The sequence below is a fragment of the Thalassophryne amazonica genome, chromosome 8 (genome assembly GCF_902500255.1).
Source record: "Thalassophryne amazonica chromosome 8, fThaAma1.1, whole genome shotgun sequence".
NCBI lineage: Eukaryota > Metazoa > Chordata > Actinopteri > Batrachoidiformes > Batrachoididae > Thalassophryne > Thalassophryne amazonica.
This window is the reverse complement of record NC_047110.1, coordinates 74,157,047-74,179,568: the sequence shown is the minus strand read 5'-3', so window position 1 is coordinate 74,179,568 and position 22,522 is coordinate 74,157,047. Positions and strand designations below refer to the sequence as shown.

The following is a 22,522-nucleotide window of genomic DNA, read 5'->3' as shown; positions in this document are numbered from 1 at the left end:
ATGGTTTCCAACCCATCCTCAACAGCCACTCTCAGGCTTGAATCATTTGATTACCTCCAACATGGAAGTAATGTTTTTGCATTATTTGTTTGACTTTTAGCAGGTTTGCGCAAGTACTCCTGAATTGAGAATCAGGATTTGTGACCTTGGTGGAGAGTTGGGGTATCAACCAAGGAAGATGTCATTAGATGCTGGAGCTTATCCAGCTGCAGTAACGGGGAGAATCTTTATTTATTTATTTTCTTTAACAATGCAGTATTTTTCAGCATGTTCTTTGCTTTCTTAAAAACTGCTGAACCAATTTTCATGATCCCTCTTGGAGCATAGTGGAGTAGGTCAATGATTTTTTTCTTCACCCACTTTTGTTAAGTTTGCCTAAGAAAATGTTTAACTGCCATTTTTGTCAATATCTAAAAAAACAAACAAACAAACAAAACAAACAAACTGCTGTATCAATTTTTATAAAACCTGATGGAGAGGTGATGGACAAGCCAAGGAAGAAGAATGGAGTGGAGCTGGATAACAGGCAGACCACATATTTTTGTTTTGCTTTGCTGTATTTGGCATTGGACTGATGTTTACATTGTTTTTTTTTTTTTACTTGTCAATTTTTCAATAAATTTTAGCCCTCATGTAAAGCTGTTTATTTGTATAGCATAGTTACCGTGGACCAAATTTCTGCACAAATTCACAACTAAACAGCAATCGGTAAACTGGCAAGGCTGTGCAAGGCTATTAATTAAAAACAAACATAAGAAATACATTTTTAAGAAGCAATTGTAAGACATTAAAATAACAGAAACTGAAGGCCAGATGGAATGACGAGAGAACTTAGTTTGAGAGTGTAAATGCTGAAGAATAAAATTTGAGAAAATAAGGTACAAAATAATCCATAGAACAGGAAAGTAAAAGTGGAATTAAAGGAATTAAAGAGAAGGTAGAATGTTTCATCGTTAATGCAAATTACTGATGACAAAACACAGTTGAAGAACATTTGGAAACCTGTTTCGTAACACTGGCACCTGCTGGATGCTTTACAAATGATCGTCCATCTTCTTTTTTCTTTTTCTTTCGGCTGTTCCCGTTAGGGGTCACCACAGCAGATCAGTCGTTTCCATCTCGCCCTATCCTCTGTATGAGAGACATGAGAGATGATACCCTGGGTCCCTCCTCTACACATGTCCAAACCATCTCAATCTCGCCACTATATTTCATATACGAGGTCTGTTAGAAAACTATCCGACCTTTTATTTTTTGCAAAAACTATATGGATTTGAATCATGTGTGCTTGCATCAGCCAAGCTTGAGCCTTCGTGCGCATGCAAGAGTTTTTTCACGCCTGTCAGTTGCATCATTCGCCTGTGAGCACGCTTTGAGTGAGCAGTGGTCCACCCCCCTCGTTGGATTTTCATTGCGAGGAAAATGTCTGAACGATTTGGAGCTTTGCTGCATCAAATTTTTCCAGAAATTGTGAGAGACAGCCAGGTGGAAACCATGCGGAAGATTCAGACGGCTTTCAGGGACGATTCTATGGGGATCACACAGATTAAGGAGTGTTACAACCGGTTTAAAGACGGCGCACAATGGCGGAGGGCATGCCACGCTCCGAGTGGCGATCGACAGGCTGAAACGACCAGATCATTTCCAAAGTGAACACTGTGTTGATCCGGGACATCATCTGACTACCAGAGAAATGGCAGAAGATGTGGACATAGCACTTTTTCGGCACATTCCACTGTTACAGGAGTTTTTGTCATGGAAAGAGGAGCGGAGGAATTCGCCACGGAGCCGCTAATGGCGCGGGACAAAAGCACCTCCGTGTTGGTCTCACAGGACATGTTGTAACATGCCCAGCTCTTGCACCATTCGGAAGATTCAGACGGCTTTCGGTGGCTTTTCAGTCATGTGACTATCCGAGAAATTGTGGACGAGCTGGACATGCCAAAACATGTCCTGTGAGGCTTCATCACGGCATTGCTTTTTGTTCTCCGCCATTAGCGGCTCCGTCCCGATGCGCGAATTCCTCCACGTCTTTTCATGACAAAAACTCCTGTAACAGTGGAATGTGCCGAAAAAGTGCTATGTCCACATCTTCTGCCATTTCTCTGGTAGTCAGACGATGTCCCAGATCAACACAGTGTTCACTTTGGAAATGATCTGGTCGTTTCAGCCTGTCGATCGCCGCTCGGAGCGCTGCGCGCCCTCCGCCATTGTGCGCCGTCTTTAAACCGGTTGTAACACTCCTTAATCTGTGTGATCCCATAGAATCGTCCCTGAAAGCCGTCTGAATCTTCCGAATGGTTTCCACCTGGCTGTCTCTCACAGTTTCTGGAAAAAGTTGATGCAGCAAAGCTCCAAATCATTCAGACATTTTCCTCACAATGAAAATCCGATGATGGGGTGGACCACTGCTCACTCAAAGCATGCTCACAGGCGAATGACGCAACCGACAGGCGTGAAAAAAACTCACACATGCGCACGAAGGTTCAAGCTTGGCTGATGCAAGTGCACATGATTCAAATCCATATAGTTTTTGCAAAAAATAAAAAGGTCGGATAGTTTTCTAACAGACCTCGTATATCAGCTACAGTCAGCGCAGGGTTTGTATATGTGCTAGGATGAGTGTTGCTTGTTTATTCTAGTACAGATAATTAATCAGTACTTGAGAAGTCCTAGCATAGTGTGGGGCCTGCTGAGATGGGTTCAACTCTATATATTCCCTTTTACGTTATCTCCTGTGACCTGTTTCCCTTTCTCTCCAGACACTGTTGGACCTGGGTGCATCGCCTGACTATAAAGACAGTCGGGGGTTGACTCCTCTCTACCACAGCTCAATGGTAGGAGGAGATCCCTACTGCTGTGAGCTGCTACTGCATGATCACGCACAGGTCGGGTGTGTGGACGAGAATGGCTGGCAGGAGATTCACCAGGTAATATCAGGGTAATGTACACTGACATACATACACAGATACAACAGTGAGGAGTGCAGAACATAAATGCAGTCATTAAGAACTGTTTTCATTGGTTCACTCACTTGATTTCTTTGTTCTGCAGAGAGATTTTGTATTGTGGTAGAACATTTAGGCTGGATTTATGTGTTTATTAGAATCTCCAATATGGAACTAAAGTACATTAAAAAATCCTCATAATTGTAAATCGTAGGTGTATGTATCTTTCTAATATTTAGCTCGATAGATGGACTACAATACGATTCAGGACAATACTTTCTGAAATATTTGATTTGGTGCAATATGATGCAAACCCCCTCAATTCTTTGTTGAAGTCTGAATTCTTTGTTTAATGTAGCTGTTCATGTTCCATGATAAATTAGACAGCCCAATCTCATGCTTTTTTGTAGTACCATCACAAAATGCATCACATTTTCCCCTCAGCGCATCAACCCAAATTTCGTGAAACCGTCAAGAGATAATTTTGTGATACTGTCACGAAATGTGTTATATTTTTGTGACATATCACAAAACTATAGATTAAATCATTTTTATGATGCCATCACAAACTGGCATGAGATCAGGTTGAATTACAATAAGCCAAAACTAACATTGCTCATGAGGGTTGGGCAGTGGTGGGCACACTTCCGATAATCCAATAACAGATAATTATCAAAGATAATGTTTTCATTATCGGATTATCTTTTTAGATAACTTTAAAAACCATTATCGGACTAATTATCTTCCGATGAATTGTCCTCCGATAACTTTAAGACCGATAATGCAGTAAACCCAGCTGAACAACAGCAAACATTTTTAAAATTTAAAATCAGTTGAGACCTACCTGTTAAAAGTTTCCTAACAGATGTATATAGTTCTACCCTCTGCAAACAGTAGAGAGATACTTCCAGGAAAAACCACTCTACCTCTGCAGGTAAAGGAGAACTAGTCACCAAAAAAAAAAAAAAAAAAAAAAAAAAGGGCTCAGCATGTGAGCACATGCTGAGCCCAGCAGTGCATTATGGGTAGGACAGGGTGTTCACGACAGGACAAATGCATTTCAGACACTCTGTTCAGGCTCCACGAACAGCAGCATTAAACTCTAGTGCCTAAAACTCTCGTGAATATATTCTCTGGGTTTATAGACGTTATTGTATTTGCGTTTGTTAAATTTTACGAATCTTAAATGTAGCAGACGGATTATCTGGGATTTTGTTTTGGAAAGATTTCAAGGCCTCTACTGCCATCTACTGGCCAGTGGTGTTCATGGCAGTATTTTTTTTTTTTTTTACAAATTAATGCACAGTGCAAGCAGTTGGACGCTTGTTGCTCTTCAGCAGCAGGATACCCTCACGACGGCCGACCAGAATAATATCAAACAGGTTTGATTTTCATTTGACCATACGATCGGCGATCAGGAGGTGGTCGTCAGATGTTAAACGCAGCTTGTTACTCCATGATGCAGGATGCGCAATTAACCTGAAACTCGGTCCAAAAAATTCTCTTCACAGTGTAAAGCCAACACTTATGTGTCAACAATATTGAGTGCACGTTTTACAACATCATAAAACGTGCGCACATTCTCTCCACATGTAAAACATTTTGCGATGACACTTCCAAGGCTCCGTAAAAATGCCTGTTTTTACAAATAAAAAATGGAATATTTTACAAAAGCACATTTATCTTAATTATCTATAAACACCAACACACGACACACGTCACATTAACGTGTTGGTTTACATAATGAATGACTGAACCAATCAGTGTTTAGCAGAGGCACATTTTACCCAGAATCCTTTGCGATCTGTGTGTGTTACAAAACCTCAGAATTAGTGCATTATTCAACATTAAAAGATATATGTTATATTTTAACTTTGTACAAATGACAGAATTGACATTAATGGAGTTATTCTATCAGTATTCACACAAAACCATAAGTCAGGATGCCTTTATTTGTCAAGGCCTCCGCCTGACTGGAGCATTGTGATAGTAGAGAGCTGGCTTTGTGACTGCTTTCAGGGTGCTTCAGTGCTGTAGTTGTGTAGCTTCCAGCAGGGGGCAGCATGTTCTAACATAGAAATGCTGACTCATTGTTTGAGTCTTTTGTCGCTTCCAAAAGCGATTGTGGTGTTAAAACTCAAATTCAGCTTGTTAGTAGTTGCAAATATACCAGAGACAACACTGGAGTTTATCAGTTATCTGTAACTTCCGAAACATGTTTGGGTGGTTTATCGGTTTATCTTTATCAAAGATAACTTTTCAGTTATCTGATTATCTCTTATCAAAGTAAATTTTTTTGGTTATCTGTGCCCACCACTGGGGTTGGGTCATGACCAAAAGAACTAGATCGCGGGTACAAGCGTCCAAAATGGGCTTCCTCAGGAGGGTGGCTGGTGTCTCCCTTAGAGATAGAGTGAGAATTTCGGTCATTCGTGGGGAGCTCGGAGTAGAGTCGCTGCTCCTTCACATTGAAAGGAGCCAGCTGAGGTTGATTAGGCATCTGGTAAGGATGCCTCCTGGGGGAGGCCTAGGGAGGTGTTCCAGGCACGTCCATCTGGGAGGAGACCCCAGGGAAGACCCAGGACTAGGTGGAGAGATTATATCTCCACACTGGCTCACATTGATCACTCAGAGGTGATCAATGTGGCACAGGAAAGGGAAGTCTGGGGTCCGCTGCTGGAGCTGTTGCCCCCGCGACCAGATCCCAGAAAAGTGGTTGAAGATGAAATGATGATGATGATGAGTAACATTACTTGCCTTCAAATGCATATTTCATGAAAAACCAGGAACCTTCTTCAGGGTTTTGCTACTGTGCTGCAACACACTGGTGGTGCTTCTGTTCGCCTTTTGTTTGCTAATGGAGGCAGCACATATAGCAGAAAATGTAGAATAGAAGTAGCACAGAAGAAGAAGCTGGCTGTTTTTTGGCTTGTTAGCATTGCATAAATAGCATTGCATAATTTACCTCTTCTCAACCAGTATCGCAGTGAACCACATGTAATAGTTGACATGCGTACATTTACCTGTTATGTCACCGACCGCTATCAGAAATGACAATTTGTTTTTACTTTGCAGACAAACTTAATCTTCCTGTGACCAGTCTTATGAGAACCTCAGGCTAACCTTTGAAAGTGCCAGAGCTAAAATTGAGCCATCAGTTAATTCATGGTACACTTTAGATTGATTCAGGAGTCTGTTTATCAATGTAGTGTACCTCTAACTTGAAAATTGATTTTCAATTCATATGGATTGGTAAATGGTAAATGGACTGCATTTATATAGCACTTTTCCGTCTGCATCAGACACACAAAGCGCTTTAGAATGTCTCATACTCACCCCGATATGAGGGTGCTGCAATACAAGGTACTTGCTACACACCGGGAGCAACTAGGGGATTAAGGATGTTGCCCAAGGGCCCTTAGTGATTTTCTGGTCAGGCTGGAATTTGAACCGAGGATCCTCTGGTCTTAAGCCCAATGCTTAACCACTAGACCATCACCTCCCCTGGATTATTTGTCCAATCCTGTTTGTGATATTCATGGACAGGATATTGAGGCATCGTCGGGGGAGGAGGGTTTCCAGTTTGGTGGACTCAGGGTCTCATCACTGCTTTTTGCAGATGATGTGGTCCTGTTGGCTTCATCAGCCTGTGACCTCCAATACTCAATGGATCATTCGCAGCCGTGTATGAAGCGGATGGGATGAGGATCAGCACCTCTAAATCTGAGGCCATGGTTCTCAGCAGGAAACCTATGGATTGCCTACTTCAGGTAGGGAATGCGGTCTTGCCCCAAGTGAAGAAGTTCAAGTACCTCTGGGTCTTGTTCATGAGTGAGGGGACAATAGAGGATGAGATTGGCCGGAGGATAGGCGCAGCAGGGCCAGTGTTGCATTCTCTTTACCGTACTGTTGTGACGAAAAGTACGGTACTACTGGTCAATCTTAGTTCCTACTCTCACCTATGGCCATGAGGGGTGATAACTGGCAGAACTAGATTGCAAGTATAAGCGGCCGAAATGGGCTTCCTTGGGAGGGTGGCTGGTGTATCCCTTAGAGATAAGGTGAGAAGCATGGTCATCCATGGAGAGCTCAGAGTAGAGCCGCTGCTCCTTCGTGTTGAAAGGAGCCAGCTGAGGTGGTTTGGGCGCCTCCCTAGGGAGGTATTCCAGGCAGCTAGGAGGGGTTTGACTCTCACGCAGCTACAGTAGTTGTGCCACTGTTTTGGCAGCTGTGTCTTACCCAGTGATGGGTCCAAATCTAGGTTCAAGTTGTACCTAGATTTGTACCTAGATAGAAGGTCTGAACTTATCACACCCATTTTGGCATCACTGCACTGGCTCCCTGTCTCTGTGAGAGCAGATTTTAAGGTTTTGTTATTGACCTATAAGGTTGTTCATGGACTGGCACCATCTTATCTGGCTGATCTTGTGGAACTTTACGTGCCGGCCCGGGTTTTGCGGTCGCAGGATGCGGGACTTCTCTGTGTTCCCACGGTGAAGAAGAAGTCAGCAAGTCAAAGAGCCTTTTCGCATCTTGCACCCACCCTGTGGAACAGTTTTCCTGCGACCGTGAGGCAGTCGGATTCCGTGGACATTTTTAAATCAAGACTGAAAACCTATTTTTATTCTTTCTTATGAATAGATTTTATTTTGTATCTGTTTTATTCTTTTATTTCTGTTTTTAATGATGTATTTGATTTTCTTTTGTTCATTTTTAATTATTTATTTAAATTTTATGTTGAATTGTTTCATGTAAGGTGCCTTGAGACGACTTTGCTGTGATTTGGCGCATTATAAGCTAATTAAATTAAATTGAATTGTAGATGTCTGTACTCAGCACAGAAATGGTTTCCTGAGTTAAGAAGACCAAAGAGCATATTGTACGAGGTCTCTGACACTCCAAAACGGAGGTGCTCTTTGTCTCGCTCCATCAGTGGCTACGTCGTGACGCGCAAAGCCTCCACGCGGCTTTCCATGACAAAATCTCTTGTTAAAAGTGAAATCTGCCGGAAAATGGCTGATGTCCAGCTCTTGTGATAACCAGAGAAATTGCACACGATGGTCCGGGATCCACACAGCCATCCGTTTAGAAATGATCTGGTGGTTTCTGCCTGTCAATCGCGGCTCAGAGCGCGGCGCGCCGTGCGCCATTGTGGGCCGTCCTTAAAGCGGTAGTAACACTACTTAATCTCTGTGAAGCCCATAAAATTTTCACCGAAAGCCATGTGAATTTTCCGAATGGTTTCCAGCTGCCTGTCTCTAACAGTTTCTGAAAAAATTCTGATGGAACAAAGCCCAACTCATTCCGCCATTTCCTCGCAATGAAAAAACGACGAGAGGGGTGGACCAGTGCTCACTCAAAGCCTGCCCACAGGCGGATGACGCAACCGATAGGCGTGAAAAAACTCACGCATGCGCACGAAGGTTCAAGCTTGGCTGACGTAAAAACATATGAATCAAATCCATATATTTTTTTGCATAAAATAAAAAGGTCGGATACTTTTCTCACAGACCTTGTATGTACCTAATGAGCATGGGTGCTGAAGGCATGCCTTGTTCTGCAGGCATAAATAACACTGGTCCAAAAAAAAAACAAGAAAACAATATTCCTTACATGGACTTTCAGAACTGATTTTGGGTCATTTTGGGGGCTGAATCTGAATCTGAGCTCAGATGTCCTCTATCACATCATGGTTGTTTTTTTTGTTTTGTTTTTGTTTTTTTGCAATCTGCATGTTCCGTATTGATGAATTTCACAAAAGTTGCTCATTCACTCATGCGTTTGATGCCACCAATCATACACAAAAGCAGCTTAAAAAGCACAGTTTTTAAACCAGAGCCGTAATATTATTTATGGTGCCAAAGAGGTGTGCGAGACTGCAGCTTTTGCTTCAATGCTTGATACGAGAAATATATTTTAATATCTCAAAAACGTGATGTGATTGGCGAAAACTAACACCAGATTCAGATTCAGCGCCCCCAAATGACCCAAAATCCGTTGAAAAACTCCATGCAAGAAAAATCGTGTTGACCAGTGTAATCGAAGCTGGTGCCCACATGCTGTATTTGATGTGTCAGGACTTTTTGCATAATGCCCGAGTAGTGACAGACACTGGTATTGTAAAGGACCTGTGCTGGAAACTGAGCCAAAGAGTTACAAGCTGAATGAGTAAGCAACAGGAGTGATGAATCAAGATTTTTTTTTTGTTTACTTCAGAATGGCAGCACTTCTGTTGAATGAGACTAAAGGACAAAGCCTCACTTTTGACAAATACCCAGTCAGTAGACAGACTTGTGGATAGTTTAAACTCAGTGCTCAAAACGACACTCGACATGATTGCACCACCTGTGTTGAAACCACGCTCCCCCAAATCGCAGTCACCTTGGTTCAGTGATTACCTGCGTGACCTCAAGCATAAAGCAAGAGGTCTAGAATGGAAATGGCGTCGTTCAAAATTAGAAGTATTCAACCTTGCATGGCGTGATGCTATCTTAGACTATAAGCATGCATTATTGGCTACAAAGCAGAACTATTACTCTGATTTGATCAACAAAAACAAGCATAACTCAAAGTTCTTGTTCGACACAGTGGCAACACTTATTCATGGACAACCACCTGTAGCTCGCTCTCCTTTTACAGCCCAAGATTTCCTAGATTACTTTGAGAAGAAAATAGATAACATTAGGTTGAACATATCCCAGCATGCCTTAACCCAGCCACTACACCCTGCTATTGAGATGGGCGCCACTACTGAGGTATTACCTAGATTTACAGAATTTGAGAGTATCTCACTAGGCATGCTGATGAAACTCGTAACGTCAACAAAAAGCACAACCTGTTTATTTGATGCTATACCAAAAAAACTGTTTACGGACCTGTGGCCCACTCTTGGGCCGATTGTGCTGGAAATGATTAATCTTTCTTTAACTTCTGGATCTGTTCCTAAACGTTTCAAATCTGCAGTGATTAAACCATTACTTAAGAAACCTAATCTTGACCCTAGTGTATTGAAAAACTATTGGCCGATATCAAATCTATCATTTTGCTCTAAAATTCTGGAAAAAGTGGTGTCACGACAGCTCATAGATTGTCTTACTGAGAATAATCTCTTTGAGCCACTGCAGTCTGCTTTTAGAAAATATCATTCCACAGAGACGGCTCTCAATAAGTGGTGAATGATCTTCTGCTTACAATGGACTCGGACACCACTATGGTTCTGCTGATGTTAGATCTCAGTGCTGCATTTGATACAGTGGATCATCATATTCTACTTGATAGGCTGGTAAATCATTTTGGGATTACTGGGAGTGCCCTTGCATGGCTGATGTCATACTTGACCAGTCGTTCTCACTGTGTTTCGTACAGTAACACTACCTCTAACCTTAGTGACATGAAATTTGGGGTTCCTCAGGGGTCTGTCTTAGGCCCCCTGCTTTTCTCCCTTTATATAGCACCCCTTGGGCACATATTGTGGCGTTTTGGGATTACTTTTCATTGCTGTGCAGATGATACTCAGTATACTGGTACAGTTTTGTTTTACGCTTTTTACTCTTTTAATTCATGTTATTAGTAATTGGAGCAGGCTGCGGCCTCAACTTCACCTAAATTCTGGGTCTTTTAGTGAAGCTTAGGGCTAGTGGCCGGCAATCACCTTAGTATTTCTTCTGTTTTTCTTGTTGATTAATGCTGGCAAATTATACAGTAGTTTTTGTCTTTCTGATGCCTGATTCTGTTTTTTCTCTGTTTAAGGTGCAGCTCCATCCAGAGATGGGAGTTGTGTTTGTGTTGGCGACCCTCCTGTCCTGCGCACCAACAGCAATTCTTGTATATTCGTCTGTGAATTGTTCTGTGAATTATTTCTGTAATTTATGTTTGTAGCATGGCCCAAGCAGAGGGTCACCCCTTTGAGTCTGGTCTGCTTGAGGTTTTTTCCTCAGAGGGAGTTTTTCCTTACCACTGTTGCTCTGGGGGTTGGTAAGGTTAGACCTTACCTGTGTGAAGCGCCTTGAGGCAACTCTGTTGTGATTTGGCGCTATATAAAGGAAAATAAATTGAAACTGAAGGACACCACCCACTGCATGTATGACAGTCATCAAAACACTTCTAGTCATTATTATTTCCTCATACAAGCATACACACCAACCAATGTGGCTTGCAAAGAGTTGAGGCTGAACAATGTTTTCAAATGTGCTTCATGGTTTGCCACATTTGGTGATGCACCTACATTTCCTGTCTGCATGCGTCATGTCTGCTGCTTATAAATGCTATTATAATGTTCAGCATTGTTTCTCAAATGTTTTCATACCAAGGACCACTTAACCAATAATAATAATAATAATAAGCAATCTCACAACCACCTGACTCCCCAAATATTCAAAAGCAATAGGTATAAATATGGAATCACTCAATTCTGAGGAAAAAATTATGGAATCACCCTGTAAATTTTCATCCCCAAAACTAACACCTGCATCATATCAGATCTGCTCGTTAGTCTGCATCTAAAAAGGAGTGATCACACCTTGGAGAGCTGTTGCACCAAGTGGACTGACATGAATCATGGCTCCAACACGAGAGATGTCAATTGAAACAAAGGAGAGGATTATCAAACTCTTAAAAGAGAGTAAATCATCACGCAATGTTGCAAAAGATGTTGGTTGTTCACAGTCAGCTGTGTCTAAACTCTGGACCAAATACAATCAACATGGGAAGGTTGTTAAAGGCAAACATACTGGTAGACCAAGGAAGACATCAAAGCGTCAAGACAGAAAACTTAAAGCAATATGTCTCAAAAATCGAAAAATGTACAACAAAACAAATGAGGAACGAATGGGAGGAAACTGGAGTCAACGTCTGTGACCGAACTGTAAGAAACCGCCTAAAGGAAATGGGATTTACATACAGAAAAGCTAAACGAAAGGCATCATTAACACCTAAACAGAAAAAAACAAGGTTACAATGGGCTAAGGAAAAGCAATCGTGGACTGTGGATGACTGGATGAAAGTCATATTCAGTGATGAATCTCGAATCTGCATTGGGCAAGGTGATGATGCTGGAACTTTTGTTTGGTGCCTTTCCAATGAGATTTATAAAGATGACTGCCTGAAGAGAACATGTCAATTTCCACAGTCATTGATGATATGGGGCTGCATGTCAGGTAAAGGCACTGGGGAGATGGCTGTCATTACATCATCAATAAATGCACAAGTTTATGTTGATATTTTGGACAATTGAAAGGATGTTTGGGGATGATGAAATCATTTTTCAAGATGATAATGCATCTTGCCATAGAGCAAAAACTGCAAAAACATTCCTTGCAAAAAGACACATAGGGTCAATGTCATGGCATAGGGTCAATGTCAATGAGCAGATCTGATTTGATGCAGGCGTTAATTTGGGGGATGAAAATTTACAGGGTGATTCCATAATTTTTTCCTCAGGAATGAGTGATTCCATATTTTTTTCCTCTGCTTGGTCTAAAAAAGTAACCGTTACTGACTGCCACAATCTTTTTTTCTTGATTTCTTATAGTGTTTCTTAAAGCCAGAAAGTTGCCATTTGAAATGACTTTAGTTTTATGTCATGTCTGTGATCTGCTTTTTTTCTACAAAATTAAACAACTGAATGAACATCCTCTGAGGCCGGTAATTCCATAATTTTTGCCAGGGGTTGTACAATAATGAATCAGATGTACCATTAAGCATTTTAAAATAATATGAATAGGTAGTATGCATCTTCAGCCCCATTTGCTCTTTTCTGGAAAATATTTTACCATATCAACGATATGGACACACATTATATGATACAAATGTCTGCTAAATGTCAGTCACATTTATTTTTGAAATGTGGTGCTCCCTCTTCATGCATCAAGAAGCAAAATTAATTTAGTCAGTGTATTTATTATTGATAATGCAGACATCACATTACAAAGGTGAGATGAAGTCACCATCAAGTCACTCTCAAGTCATGAATCAGCAAGTCCCAAGTCAAGTTTCAAGTCATAATGACAATCAATTGTTTGCAAGCTAACTTGAGACTCAACTTGGGACTTGCAGACTAATGACTTGAGAATGACTTGACAGTGAGTTCATCCCACCTCTGCCACATTAGTGATCAGAAGCTAATGAGCTAAATATTGTTATTGGACTAAGCATAAAATTTAAGTAAATTAGTTTTTTGGCCACAGAACAGACCATCATATGTGAGGTAAGTGTGCAGTGTAAGCATTAGAAAACTTTGCACATTAATATTTGTTTAAGTAGTTAGTGTGCTTGGTTTCAGTGCAGAAGGTTCCCGGTTCAAATGCCACCCCTGTCGGTGTCTCCATGTAGTGTGGAGTTGCATGAGGAAGAGCATCTGACGTAAAACTTGTGCCAATTCAACATGCAAATTCACATCAGATCTGCTATGGCAATTCCAAGTGAAAAAAACAAGGGAGCAGCTGATGGGACATACTATAAACATACATGTCAACCTATACAGATTGTCCGTAAATTATACCGATTTTTCCGAGTTTCAGAGTCATACGGACTTACAAATAAAGTCTTACGGATATTCAGGGTTTTCTGTTGTAAATTTATTTTACTGTTGTTTTTCTTAACTCCGCAGACTTTTGGCCAGCCATCCACCATCTTTGTACTCCTCATAGAAGCTGTGTGATGACGTGCAATGTCCAGTCATAGGGCAGAGCAGTCTGAGGTGGTAGGGCCAAAGATTGTTAGGAGCAGTGATATATTATTACTCTGTAAGTTCTTGTTTCTGTAAAAATAGAACAGCTGTGTGACACTATATTCACAGGAAATATATTGAGTTTGTACACAATACCTACAATGTACTTGTAGACATTGATTTTGTTGACAGCAAGCAATTTTACTGTGGAGCAAGAGGATTTAACTGTGTCGGACTTCCACCATAAAAGAGCCCATGGAGATCCCTGGTGTTAGTTATTAATATATGGACAAAACCCCAGTTATGTGATACCGCTATGCAGTTGTGTGTACTGTAATAAAACTGATTTTGGTGCAATTTGGAGGTTATAAGGATTTTGTGTTGATTTTATGGATTTTATCACTTGGTTATACAGGTGAACCATCAAAGGGGTTGACATGTATGTATAAAGCAAACACTACCTTAGCCAGCAGAAGCTAATGAGCTATTTAATGTTGTAGTCACATGCAGAAAAAAAAAAAATTAAATTGCTACTTTTGGCCACTGAATAGAATATTATACAGTATGTGTGGTAAATGTGCAGTTTATTTAAACATTTGAAAATTCTTTTGTAAAACATTTTTAAAAGATAATGGACTTACTTACTACAATATCTAAACAATCTAAGGATAATTCCTGTTTATTTTGTTTCTCTGCCTTCCTCGCTGTCCTTTCCAGCATTAGTATTCTGTTGGTATACATTGCATACAACAGGACACAGTGAGGAAGGTCTGATAACCAACAACAATCTCAGCATCATTTGTGTGCCGTCGCACCGCTGTCACACACTCTTAGTGAGACAGAACAAAAGACAATTGCTGCAGAGAGCTGTGTGTTTCTTTGGCAATGGCACAGGACAAAACCAGGGAGCACAAAAAAGAGAGGAGATAGATGGAGATTAGATGAAAAGTTTCTTGCTCCCAGTTATGTGAAACAAAAGAGCTGAGAAAAAAAAGGGCATCGCTCTTGCCTGAATAACTCTGACTCTGATTTACATTCTGCCTCAGGTGCTGTGTGTGATGCAGATAAGGTGCTCTTTTGCTTTTATAGACTTACAGTAATAATATCAGTGGGGGGGAAAGCCTTGTGCACAGATATCCACAAAGAAAAAAACTCACAACTGCATGTTAGTTTGCATCATTGTTAGGTTATCTCCAGAAATATGTTTTTAAGCAGGTTCTGGGTTTTAGGACATTTAAGATCTTTCAACTTAGTGACTTTTTTTTTGTGTATTGTGGTAGTAACAGAATTAGGTCATAGAAAAACATAGCAGCTTATCAGGGCAGGGGTGGTGGGCCGGGTGGTTAGTGCACTTGGTTTCAGTGTGGAAGGCTCCTGGTTCAATCTTGAACCTGCCACATTTCTCCATGTAATGCGGGCTTGTATGAGGAAGGGCGCCCAGCGTAAAACCTGTGCTAAATGAGCATGCAGATCCACCTTGGATCTGCTGTGATAACCTCAAGTGAAAACAAGGGAGCAGCCGAAGGGGTTTACTCCTAAAAACACAGTGGCTCATTGTACAATATACCTAACACATCCGTGGTCTAACTCTAGCCTGGGGATTTTATTGCATATCACTATCTGACCTGGGTTGTATTGACATTATGAGTCAATTGACAGAAAATTAGTTTGGACTATTTTGACAACTGTCCCTACCGCATATAGTCACATCTGGGCAGCTATTGGGGGTGCATCATTATTATTTGCCTTAAATTATTCAAACTGCCTGAAGAGCAGTGGTGGGCACAGTTCCAATAATCCAATAACAGATAATTATCAAAGATAATGTTTTCATTATCAGATTATCTTTTTAGATAACTTTAAAAACCATTATCAGACTAATTATCTTCTGATAAATTTTTGTCCGATAACTTTTAGACCGTTAATGTAGTAAACAAAGCTGAACTGCTGTGCGGGCCGCTGAAGAGGAGGTACTGCTGACCCACCACCAGAGGGCGCCCTGCCTGAAGTGCGGGCTTCAGGCACGAGAGGGCGCAGCCACCTCGCAGGAGCAGCAGGGAGTGACAGCTGTCAGTCATCACCACCTCATCACCAGCTGTCACTCATCAACCACAAACCACCATCACCATAAAAGCCGGGCAGCAACTCCACCTCGCTGCCGAGATATCGTCTACCGTATAGGTAAATTCTCAGCCGTTGTTGTGCCAATGCATGTTGCTTGCTTTCTCCTGTTGTGAACTGTTTGCAGGTGTTTAACCCACTACTGTCAGCTGGAGGCTGGGGTTTGTGGATGGCCGAGGAGTGAACGATTTTCACTCCTCACACCGAACTGCAAAAAGTAGAAGGTTAACCCGACACAAACTGTTTTATGGTGTTCAGAGGTGGAGCTGTTTGTTCCCACCCGACAAAGCAGAGACTTGTATTGCTGACTGTTTACTGGGTGTGTTTTCACACACTCACCCTTAACTGTTTTTCTGCCTCCTGCCAGCAGTACCACATCTGACAGCTGGAGACGGTGGCCACCTAGGGACTCAGGACTTGGCGACTCTGGTGTACTTCAGATCCGTTGGCAGTGGAAATCGTGTGGGACCCGACTCTTCTCTGGACAGACATCTTCTCTCCTCGAGCCTGCCCACACGTCACCTCTGTATATTGACTGATATCAAATTCTGTGATTGTCTGTATTTCATTGTGCACATTCACAACATTAAATTGTTACCTTTTGGCTCATCTATTGACCGTTCATTTATGCCCCCTGTTGTGGGTCCGTGTCACTACACTTTCCCAACAGGATATCTCAGCCAACGTCATGGATTCCGAGGGGCGTCAACCATCCATTGAACATCCAATGGAAGAGCAGGGTGCACAGGCGCCAGCAGGAGGCGTGTTAGATGAGTTGCAGCACAGGGCGTGGCTGCAGCTCCTCCTCCTGCTGTCCTGGTGCCAAATATAGACATTCCACTGGTCGTCCAACGAACCCCCCCACCGTCCCCTGAAGCATACATAAGTCCCCTGGAACCGTACGGAGGTTGTGTAGAGACGTGCGCAGACTTTTTGATGCAGTGTTCGCTCGTCTTTGCACAGCGTCCCGTTATGTACGCGTCAGACTCAAGCCAGGTGGCTTATGAGATTAATTTGCTTCGAGGTGAGGCACGCGCCTGGGCTACGGCGCTTTGGGAGCAGAATTCACGGCTCCTAACGTTATATACTGAGTTTGTGAGGGAGTTCAGACTGGTGTTCGATCACCCTCATAGAGGCGAGACCGCTTCAACGGTGCTGCTGTCTATGAGACAGGGGCATCGCAGTGCAGCCGAGTATGCAGTCGACTTCCGCATCACAGCTGCGAGGGCCAGCTGGAATACTGTTGCACTCCGCGTTGCCTTTGTAAACGGACTCTCTCTGGTCCTAAAGGAGCATCTGGTGGCTAAGGACAAGCCGCGGGATTTAGACAGGCTTATCGACCTGGTTATACGATTAGACAACCGGTTAGAAGAACGCCGTCGGGAGCGAGACAAAGGACGTGGCTGGGCACGCACCGTCCCTCTCCCTTCCTTGTCCGAAAAGATTCTGTCCTCCCCACGCTCCACAGCCTCAGCGCTCCGTGTGGCAACAGCTCCCCCTGTGGACGTTGCTAGAGAAACGAGCAGGGCCAAAATGAGATCAGTTGACAGAATGAGGAGGCTGGCCCGCGGGGAGTGTTTTCTCTGCAGCTCAAGAGAGCACATACAGAAAAACTGCCCCAAATGGCCAAAACGACAACACTCGCCTTTAGAGACTGGGCTAAGGGTGGGTCATAACATTGAGGTGGGACACACACACAATTCTGCATGGCTCCCAGTCACGATCCTAAGTGGGGATCTAACCCTTCAGGCCCCAGCACTGGTGGACACGTGGTCAGACGGGAATCTGCTGGACAGCAGATGGGCAAAGGAGGTAGGGCTCCCTCTAGTGGCGCTTCCTTCACCGCTGAAGGTACGGGCACTAGATGGCACCCTTCTTCTTTTAATCACACACAAGACACTGCCTGTAACTCTGGTAGTGTCTGGGAATCATCGGGAGGAGATCGAGTTTTACGTGACTCTTTCTACCTCCCGTGTAATCTTGGGCTTCCCGTGGATGATAAAACACAATCCCCGGATTGATTGGCTGTCTGGGGTTGTGGCTCAGTGGAGCGAAACCTGCCACCGGGAGTGTTTGGGATCCTCAGTTCCCCCGGTTTGACTGCTAACGAGGAGGTTAAAGTCCCCTCCAATCTGACGATGGTGCCTGAGGAGTACCATGATCTTGCTGACGTCTTCAGCAAAGATCTGGCACTCACTCTCCCCCCGCACCGTCCATATGATTGCGCCATTGATTTGATCGCGGGCGTTGAGTACCCATCCAGCAGGCTGTACAACCTCTCATGTCCAGAACGCGAATCAGTGGAAACCTACATCCGGGACTCGTTAGCTGCCAGGTTGATCCGAAACTCCACCTCCCCGATGGGTGCTGGTTTCTTTTTTTTTGGGCAAGAAAGAAGGCAGACTCCGTCCATGCATTGACTACAGAGGGCTGAACGAGATCACGGTTCGCAATCGATACCCGTTGCCCCTGTTGGATTCAGTGTTCACACCCCTGCATGGAGCCAAGATTTTCACCAAACTGGATCTTAGGAATGCTTATCACCTGGTTCGGATCCGGAAGGGAGATGAATGAAAGACGACATTTAACACCCCGTTAGGTCACTTTGAGTACCTGGTCATGCTGTTCGACCCACCACCAGAGGGCGCCCTGCCTGAAGTGTGGGCTTCAGGCATGAGAGGGTGCAGCCACCTCGCAGGCGCAGCAGGGAGTGACAGCTGTCAGTCATCACCACCTCATCACCAGCTGTCACTCATCAACCACAAACCACCATCACCATAAAAGCCGGGCAGCAACTCCACCTCGCTGCCGAGATATCGTCTACCCTCACCCTTAACTGTTTTTCTGCCTCCTGCCAGCAGTACCAGATCTGACAGCTGGAGACGGTGGCCACCTGGGGACTCAGGACTTGGCGACTCCGGCGTACTTCAGATCCGTTGGCAGTGGAAATCGTGTGGGACCCAACTCTTCTCTGAACAGACATCTTCTATCCTCGAGCCTGCCCACACGTCACCTCTGTATATTGACTGATATCAAATTCTGTGATTGTCTGTATTTTGTTGTGCACATTCACAACATTAAATTGTTACCTTTTGGCTCATCTATTGACCGTTCATTTACGCCCCCTGGTGTGGGTCCGTGTCACTACACTTTCCCAACATCAACAACAGCAAACATTTTTAAAATTTAAAATCAGTTGAGCACCTACCTGTTAAAAGTTTTCTAACAGATGTATAGTTCCATCCTCTGCAAACAGAAGAGAGCTGCTTCTAGGAGAAACTACTGTATCCTCAGACAAAGGAGAACGCAGACAAAGGAGAACTGGTCACCAAAAAAAAAAAAAAAATCATTTCCTTTAATACCATACTGATATGCTGGCAATATCACCCAAGTCATCCAGAGGCATACATTTTTAACTTATGGTTCAAATTTTAACCAAACTAATTTTGGACAAGTTATTTAAAATTGCTGTCATGTCTGAAGTTTTATGACGTGAAAATATTAGATATATGTTTTAGTTTTAAAGTAATGTGCTAATTTTTAAGGTTTTAGTGTGGACATGCTGTGCCCAGTAGTGCATTATGGGTAGGATAGAGTAATCTCATTACGTTCACGATAGGACAAATGCATTTCAGACACTCTGTTCAGGCTCCACGGACAGCAGCATTAAACTCTAGTGCCTAAAACTCTCGTGAATATATTCTCTGGGTTTATAGATGCTATTGCATTTGCGTTTGTTAAATTTCACGCATCTTAAATGTAGCAGATACTGGTTATCTGGAATTTTGTTTTGGCAAGTTTTCAAGGCTTATACTGCCATCTACTGGCCAGTAGTGTTCATGGCAGTTCATGGCAGTATTCGTCCTGAAGCTGAGCAGACACTGTATGATATTTTTAATCACAAGTTAAGTTTTTTTAAACTTAATTTACAAAAACTCTCAATGGGAGACATCAAAGTTTAAAAACAAAACAAAACAACAAAAAAAAAATTACAAAACAGCTCTGCGGTGTTTGCACATGCACAGTGCGAGCAGTTGGACGCTTGTTGCTCTTCAGCAGCAGGATACCCTCACGACGGCCAACCAGAATAATATCAAACAGGTTTGATTTTCATTCGACCATACGTTCGGTGATCAGGAGGTGGTCGTGAGATGTTAAACGCAGCTTGTTACTCCATGAAACTCGGTCCAAAAAAATTCTCGCACAAATGAAAAATCATCTGAAAAAGGGCCAAAACTCACACAGTGTAAAGCCAACATTTATGTGTCAAGACAATATTGAGTGCAATATTGAGTGCAATATTGCGTTTTACAATATAATAAAACGTGCACACGGCACTAATAAAACATGGGCACATTCTCTCCACAGGCAAAACATTTTGCGATGACACTTCCAGGGCTCCGTAAAAATGCCTGTTTTTACAAATAAAAAATGGAATATTTTACAAAAGCACATTTATCTGTAAACACCAACACACGACACGTCACATTAATGTGTTGGTTTACATAATGAATGACTCAACCAATCAGTGTTTAGCAGAGGCACTTTTACCCAGAATCCTTTGCAATCTGTCTATGTTTGTTACAAAACCTCAGAATTAGTGCATTATTCAACACTAAAAGATATATGTTATATTTGGAGTTATTCTATCAGTATTCACACCAAACCATAAGTCAGCATGACTTTATTTTCCAAGACCTCCGCCTGACCGGAGTGTTGTTATTGGTAGAGTGCTGGCTTTGTGGCTGCTCTCAGGTTGCATCTGTGCTATAAGCCGTGTAGTAAACAAAAGCTTCCAGCAGGGGGGAAGGATGTTCAAACATAGAAGTGCGGGCTCATTGTTTGGGTCTTTTGTCGATCGTGGTGTTAAAACTCAAATTCAGTTTATTAGTAGTTGCAAATGTACCAGAGACAAAACTGGAATTTATCGGTTATCTGTAACTTCCGATACATTTTTGGGTGGTTTATCTTTATCAAAGATAACTTTTCAGTTATCTGATTATCTGTTATCAAAGTTAATTTTTTGGTTATCTGTGCCCACCAGTGCTGAAGAGGGGGTGGGTGGATGGACGAGCACTGCCAATATTATGTTCATCTAAATGCCCACCACTCCATATGTTTCCATAAAATGTCTGATGTCATCATAAATAAAAAAAAATCACAAATAACTCACCCATTTAGTGCCAGATGTTGCCAGATCTGTTCCATCAAGTGCGCAACTGTTGTACTACAAGCTGTCAAACTGACAAGGACTGCTTTTTTCCACCTGCGAAACATATCGAAGATTTGTCCCATCCTGTCTATGGCTAATACAGAGACCCTGATCCATGCATTTATTTGCTCTGGATTGTACTACTGCAATGCTCTATTTTCTGGTTTACCACAGTCCCACATTAGGGTTCTCCATTTGGTTCAAAATGCGACTGCCAGACTCTTGACAGGAAGTAGAAAGTTCGACCACATTACATCCATTTTGGCGTCTCCTCACTGGCTTCCTGTCTCTGTGCGGTCAGATTTTAAGGTTCTGATATTAACTTATAAAATTATTCATGGACGAACACATCCCTACTCAGCTAACCTATTCAAACCCTATGTACCGGCCCGGGCTCTGCGTTCTCAGGGCACAGGACTACTCTGTGTCCCTAGGGTGAATAAAAAGTCTGTGGGCCACAGAGCTTTCTCTTATCGTGCACCTGTTTTGTGGAATGATTTCCCTGAGTCAATAAAACAGTCACATTCTGTGAAAACTTTCAAGTCCAGACTTAAGATGCATCTATTCTCCCTCTCGTATAGCTAGCATACTGGCATAGTACTATACTATGCTATACTTTATCTAAATTTTGGGTCTGTGAGAGAAGCTTAGGGCTAGTGGCCGGCAATCACCTTAGCAATTTCTACTTTTCTGTTGATTTACTGCCGATGAATTATACCTTAGATGTAGTTTTTCCGTCCAACTGATTCTGCTCTTTTTCCCTCTGTCCAAGGTACAAATGACAGACGGATCTGAACTTAAGGTTGCCAGATGGACTGTGAGGTGGAAGACCTGGCGCGGGTGCTGCATGCTGTAGTCTTCATGTGAAAATGACCCTGTCACGGGCACAGGCCCAGTGACGTTGTGGATGACCTCTGCCTGTGGTGCTGGCACCTGTGTGGACTTCTCATCTTCTTTATATTGTTATGTTGTTTGATTTTCCATTTTCTGTTTCTTCAGCTTTGTAAAACTTTGTAAAATCCACGTAACGGTTAGAATGGCCTAAGCAGTAGGTCATCCCTTTGAGCCTGGTCTGCTTGAGGTTTCTTCCTCAGTATCATCACAGGGAGTTTTTCCTTACCACTGTCACCTGTGTGCTTGCTCTAGGGGTTGGTATGGTTAGACCTTACTTGTGTGAAGCGCCTTGAAGCACCTTTGTTGTGATTTAGCGCTATATAAATGAAATAAACTGATTGAAATTGAATTGCCATCATTGTTATGTGACATTGTCACAGGTAAGACACAGAAACAGTTACAAACGTGTCATGAAAACTCTTTATTTTTTTGCTTGTTATGATGTGTTGGAGACATGAAATTCATTTATTTTAAGTTGAGCATTTAACCAACTTTAATTTTAAAAAATTAATTAAATTTAGGGTGGGCGTTTAATCAACTTATTAAAAAGGGGGTGGGCAGATGCTTGAGGGGGCATTCCATCACATAGATATGGTGTTTTGAAGAGATTTACAGTAAGCTGTTCTTCCAGATGCACTCTAACTGGTACAGCCAGCATTAAAAATGCATCCAATAAGTGTA

The 22,522-nt window shown here is 42.5% G+C and overlaps 1 protein-coding gene across 6 annotated transcripts in view; it reads left to right on the top strand.

Moving 5' to 3' along the window:
• The window catches only part of shank3a (SH3 and multiple ankyrin repeat domains 3a), a 624,660-nt gene that overhangs the window by 251,786 nt on the left and 350,352 nt on the right, over positions 1–22,522 (top strand). For all 6 annotated transcript variants that reach the window (XR_004562245.1, XM_034176660.1, XM_034176659.1 and 3 more), the window contains one exon: positions 2,763–2,930. Coding sequence is in view for 5 of the 6 variants with exons in the window: in XM_034176660.1 (XP_034032551.1) it covers positions 2,763–2,930 (168 nt within the window). In the remaining variant the exon portion in view is untranslated. The remainder of the gene's footprint in view (positions 1–2,762; positions 2,931–22,522) is intronic.